The sequence below is a fragment of the Lithobates pipiens genome, unplaced genomic scaffold, assembly GCF_037356315.1.
Source record: "Lithobates pipiens isolate NorthernLeopardFrog02 unplaced genomic scaffold, aLitPip1_a1.2 Scaffold_27, whole genome shotgun sequence".
Taxonomy (NCBI): Eukaryota; Metazoa; Chordata; class Amphibia; order Anura; family Ranidae; genus Lithobates; species Lithobates pipiens.
Genome location: NW_027507788.1, coordinates 125,150,608 through 125,156,911, shown reverse-complemented (window position 1 = coordinate 125,156,911; position 6,304 = coordinate 125,150,608). Strand labels below are relative to the sequence as shown.

At 45.9% G+C, this 6,304-nt stretch overlaps 1 protein-coding gene across 1 annotated transcript in view; it reads left to right on the top strand.

The window, feature by feature from the left end:
• Nucleotides 1-220: 220 nt before the first annotated feature.
• KDELR1 (KDEL endoplasmic reticulum protein retention receptor 1) overlaps nt 221-6,304 on the top strand; it is a 62,619-nt gene continuing 56,535 nt past the window's right edge. Inside the window, exon 1 of the mRNA XM_077457431.1 lies at nt 221-400. Within this exon, the coding sequence (XP_077313557.1) occupies nt 310-400 (91 nt within the window). The 5' untranslated portion in view covers nt 221-309. The remainder of the gene's footprint in view (nt 401-6,304) is intronic.

The following is a 6,304-nucleotide window of genomic DNA, read 5'->3' as shown; positions in this document are numbered from 1 at the left end:
ACTGGGAGCACAGGGTGTGTGTATACTGGGTGTACTGGGAGCACAGGGTGTGTGTATACTGGGTGTACTGGGAGCACAGGGTGTGTGTATACTGGGAGCACAGGGTGTGTGTATACTGGGAGCACAGGGTGTGTGTATACTGGGAGCACAGGGTGTGTGAGGTGCGAGTTCCTGGTTCCTGAGGGAAGTGCGGCCATTATCCCGGTAGTAGTAGATCTCCCCTCCCCCTCCTCTCTCTCCTCCCTCACAGACGAGGCCTACACACACACACAGTACACACGGATCCCCGGCCCATCCTGTCCCCTCACAATGAACATCTTCAGGTTCCTGGGGGATATCTCCCATCTGTCCGCCATCATCATCCTCCTACTGAAGATCTGGAAGTCCCGCTCGTGTGCCGGTAAGATCTCACCCACTCCCTGTAATGTTCTCCGGATCGCCCGGTGGGAACTACAACTCCCAGCATGCCGTGCGCGCAGAGCTCAGCACTTCCACATCATCAGAGAGCCCGGGCGGCCCAGCAGTGCTCTGATCTTCTGTATTGGGGGGGATGGGGTGATCAGATGGGGGAGGGGTATATAGATGAATGTATGGACAGTGGGGGGATGGCGCTGTGATTTCTGTCTATCCAGTTCTGAGATTCTCCCAGCTCAGTCCTCTCTAGGACAGGGGACCTGATTTATAACACTGACAGGCCATGTCCCTCCCCTGGCTGGTGATTGGATCAGGAAAGAATCAGCAGACTGGTGGGCTCTGTCACTCTGCTCTCTCCTCCCATTGGCCTGTTCCTTGTAGTGCAGCCCACCAGATTGGCTCCTCCACCTTTCCCAAGTCTGAGCTCTGCTGTACAGACAGCAAGATTCTGGAGCTTACATGTAATAAAATACATTGGATATACAGTGTGTATAAATGGTTAGAGAGCTGAATTATTACTGTCTGGAGTTGCGCTGTGAAGTGCCAATAAACCCAAACCCAGAAATGTGATGTATTCCCTACACCTTCCCAGGGTGATGGCCGCATTCCTTTTCTTTTTCAGGCGTTTTTCCTTTTTTACCCCTGGTGATCCGGCCAGAAATCTGTTATTTTTTAACATCCTTAAACAGACCAATCTGTTCAGCAAAAGTGACCGTTCTATGAATGGGACAAACCATTCACCACTGACAGGGGTGCTTTCTGTGATCAGTTTGTTTATACATTCATCGAAAACTTTGTTTTTTCCCAAAAGGAAAGAAAAATGTTACTGTAAGACATCTAAACGTGTTATCTGGAGTGTGGCTGTAATCTAAATCTGTAATACATCTAACACTCCCCTGTACTGGCCTGTCAGATTTTCCATGCAGTTATTGTCAGCAGCTATAACCACTAGTAATAATTACTGTGCGCTCCCCGCAGGGAGAACACAATGGCTCCGCTGGAGGGATTCAGGATTGATGAGGAAATCAATCGATTTTTATCCTTCCTGCAAAGTATAGCTGCAGGAAAGAAAAATCGCGCCGTCTATGGTCACCTACACCCCCCCCCCCTCCCCCGCCACTATGCACCCTTTTTTTTGGCCAGTACAGCCAGGGGAGACTTCTAACCAAGCCGATCTGTGATTGGATAGATTGTGTGAGGAGCAGAGGAGATGTTGGGGTGCCTGTCACCTGCCCAATGTTATCACATAGGGGGTTTATTAACCCCTTGTGATATCAATCATGTAACAATAAAGAAAAAAGTAAAAAATAAATAAAATAAGTTGGGAATTATATATATATATATGTGTGTGTGTGTGTGTGTATATATATATAGATAGATAGATAGACACACACATATATATATATATATATATATATATATATATATATATATATATATATATATATAGAGAGATAGAGATACACACACATATATTGTAGCAGCGGGCTCCTGAAGAGCATGCGCTATGTTTTTCAAAGTTAAAAACTTTACCCAAACTAGTTTGGTTTGGGCCTATTTGACTAAATTTGGCTTCTGTGTCAGTCTGAATGGACTGAGATGTTCGGCCTGGCCATGGGGGGGCACTGTCTCTGGTGGCAGGTGTAGAACTATGGTCTGGTTAGGCACTTTTGGAGTCAGGTCAGTGGGAGTGGCCCTCTTGCTGTGCCCTCTGGGAGAGGGTATTTAAGACACGGACGTCACGTGGTTCGGGGGTTCCGGTCCAGTATGATGTGCTGAGTATATGGTCCTGGTCCTCCTGACCAGCCCCCAGGAAGGCTATGGCCTGGGGTGCGGATCCACCTGACATTGATGGAAGGAAGGAAGGACTCTGAGGTGGATGGGTACCGTCTCCGGTCTGCGAGAGACCCAGTATACACTTCGAGCATTCCGGGGGAGGACTCTTTAGAAGAACACCACGTACAGGTTGGTTTCTTAACAAGAGCCTGGAAGGGCTGAAGTAACTGAGAGAATGCGGTCTTGGGGGATATCGCCAAGTGGGCTGAAAGATCCAGGTATCCTACAAGTGTTCTACAGCTTAGTTTCCCTACGAGTTCTGCAACAACCTCTGTGACAAAGACTTTGTTCCTGAGTAAGCACCTCATTGGCTGCTAGGCCTTGTGAGAGAGGGACTGTCCAATCTGAGTGTCCATCCAGCTGCGAATGGCTATTCTCTGGATGCAGTCAAAATAAGCAAGTTCTTTAACGTTTATAGACTTTGACATTGAGAGTACCTGAACTTCCTTCCCAACCCTCTGATCCCACATTAAAAGACTGTTCAATGGTTGACGTTTGCAAATAAAATCCATTCAAGTGGATCTATTGTCAGTCTCAAGTTACTGAGCCATCTACCACAGGACATCCCCTAGACGTGTCACAAGGAGAATGGGAGGTAATGGTAAGCCCAAAAATAACCAGCAGCTCCTTCAGGGGTTAGTGCTACTATATATATATATATATATATATATATATATATATATATATATATATATATATATATATATTCCCAAAACCCCTGTTGCCCCGCACACCACACAAGCCCAGGGTGTGTACATGTATGCAAACGCGGTCGCACCACACATGACATTCTGAACGTCACAGCGAGAACAATAATTCTAGCACTCCTAGTTATCTCTTATGCCTCGTACACACGGTCGGATTTTCCGACGGAAAATGTTCGATGGGAGTTTGTTGTCGGAAATTCGGACTGTGTGTAGGCTCCATCGGACATTTTCCATCGGAATTTCCGACACACAAAATTTGAGATCTGGATCTCAATTTTTTCCGACAACAAAAACCTTTGTCGGAAATTCCGATCGTGTGTAGACAATTCCGACGCACAAAGTTCTACGCATGCTCGTAATTGAGCAGAAGAGCCGCACTGGCTATTGAACTTCATTTTTCTTGGCTCATTGTATGTGTTGTACGTCACCGCGTTCTTGACGTTCGCAATTTCCGACCAACTTTGTGTGACTGTGTGTAGGCAAGACAAGTTTGAGCCAACATCCGTCGGAAAAAAATCCATGGATTTTGTTGTCGGAATGTCTGATTGTGTGTACGCGGAATAAGGCTCCGTTCACATCTGAGCAAACCAAATCACGGTAAAATTGCGCAAACAGAATCGCCTGACGCCCCAAAAGAAGTTCTTGTACTTCTTTTGGGCGACAGCCTTCCCACGATTCTGTTTGCATGATTTTATATCAATTCATCGGGCGTCGATTGCAGCAAAATCAAGCCGCGATCGGGGTGCCATTGGAAGTGACCAGGATCGCACGGGCGCCCCGTAGTTAGCCGCTATTTCGAATCTCAGTGGGAATCACGGCGATTCGGATTGCTCAGATGAGAACGAAGCCAAAATTGATGCTCTATAATGGCTTTTAAAGTGTCACATATGGTGAATATTGGGCCCTATCGTTTTTGCCGATACATCGGTGAAAATGTCTGCGGGCTGAGTACCCGTGAATTGATCAAGGGCACTGACAGGCCGAACATCTAGCGGTGGTGGGTGAGACCCGTGGGTTTCCGACACTTGGTTTAAAGGATAAATTCACCTTTTAGAAAAAAATAATAAAGGGCAGGCAGAGACACTGACTGGAAGAAATCAATGAACTACAAGGCAGCAGCCAAAGGGGATGCTGGGGCTTGTAGTTCATCTGCACACACCACGGAGCTGTGTGAAGGAATGACGCGGATGTACGGCCGCGCTGATTTTAAAACGTGACAGAAAATACAAGAAACGTTTTCCCGTACTGCTCCCGGGGGGAATTGGTCTCTAATTTCCAGGATAGGTCAGCAGCATCCACCCAAATATTATTCTCATGACGGGGGTCATTTAATGTAGAGGATCTCTGCTTTGGATCCCTTTTTTTTGGATCAATTTCACATTATAGGGGTAGCTCTGCACATTAATGGGGGGCTCCATCCATTACACGTAGTGAAAGGAGAATTAATAGAAGTAATTAGTCTTTTATTTTGTGTTTTGTATTTCTTCATGTTGTAGCATCATTAGACATGCAGACTGATATGTGTGTTGTTGTTAGGGTTGTTATATACAAACTAATTATTTTACAAGACGTTCAGTTTTGACAGGATACAAACAAGTAAAATGGTCGGGATAATTGAATTCTTGTGTAAGAAAAACAATTACTGATAGAATTGACTGCTCTTTTTTAATTAAACAAGATGGAAAAGCAATACAAAGCCTCTTGAGTTCCAGATCATTATTGTTTTTATATCATTTGTTTTGTTAAAGGTGAACTCCGGGGAAATTTCAGGTAACCTGCAAGTGGGGTTCCCCCCACACTGTAGGAGTTAAATGCTTCTTTTTGTACCATGTAATCCCTTCCCGCTGGCGCTCTCCTCTTCCCTCCATTGCTGCATTTTATGAGCGGGCCCTTGGCATCCCATTACAAGTCTGCTGGTTCTTCATTATACAGTGGGGCAAAAAAGTATTTAGTCAGCCACCAATTGTGCAAGTTCTCACACTTAAAAAGATGAGGGAGGCCTGTAATTGTCATCATAGGTATACCTCAACTATGAGAGACAAAAGTAAATATTAATAAGTATTTGGTCACCTACAAACAAGCAATATTTCTGGCTCTCACAGACCTGTATCTTCTTTAAGAGGCTCCTCTGTCCCCTGTTCGTTACCCGTATTAATGGCACCTGTTTGAACTTGTTATCAGTATAAAAGACACCTGTCCACAACCTCAAACAGTCACACTCCAAACTCCACTATGGTGAAGACCAAAGAGCTGTCCAAGGACACCAGAAACAAAATTGTAGACCTGCACCAGGCTGGGAAGACTGAATCTGCAATAAATCAACTGTGTGAGCAATAATTAGAAAATGGAAGACCTACAAGACCACTGATAATCTCCCTCGATCTGGGGCTCCACACAAGATCAAAATGATCACAAGAACGGTGAGCAAAAATCCCAGAACCACACGGGGGGATCTAGTGAATGACCTGCAGAGAGCTGGGACCAACGTAACAAAGGCTACCATCAGTAACACACTACGCCACCAGGGACTCAGATCCTGCACTGCCAGACATGTCCCCCTGCTTAAGCCAGTACATGTCCGGGCCCGTCTGAGGTTTGCTAGAGAGCATTTGGATGATCCAGAAGAGGATTGGGAGAATGTCATATGGTCAGATGAAACCAAAGTAGAACTGTTTGGTAGAAACACAACTCGTCGTATTTGGAGGAGAGAGAATGCTGAGTTACAACCAAAGAACACCATACCTACTGTGAAGCATGGGGATGGCAACATTATGCTTTGTGGCTGTTTCTCTGCAAAGGGAACAGAATGACTGATCTGTGTACATGAAAGAATGAATGGGGCCATGTATCATGAGATTGTGAGTGCAAACCTCCTCCCATCAGCAAGGGCATTGAAAATGAAATGTGGCTGGGTCTTTCAGCATGACAATGATTCCAAACACACCGCCCGGGCAACGAAGGAGTGGCTTCGTAAGAAGCATTTCAAGGACTTGGAGTGGCCTAGCCAGTCTCCAGATCTCAACCCCATAGAAAACCTTTGGAGGGAGTTGAAAGTCTATGTTGCCCAGCGACAGCCCCAAAACATCACTGCTCTAGAGGGGATCTGCATGGAGGAATGGGCCAACATACCAGCAACAGTGTGTGACAAACTTGTGAAGACTTAGGCCGCGTACACACGGGCGGACTGTTCGCCCAACCTTGTTCGGCAAACAGTTTCATCAAACAGTCCGCTCAAAATTTGCATGAGCGGACTTGCCCACACACGAGCGGACTGTTTGACGAACAAGGTTGGGCAAACAGTTCGCTCAACTTTTGAAATGAACGGACTCGCCCACGTAAGGCGGAGG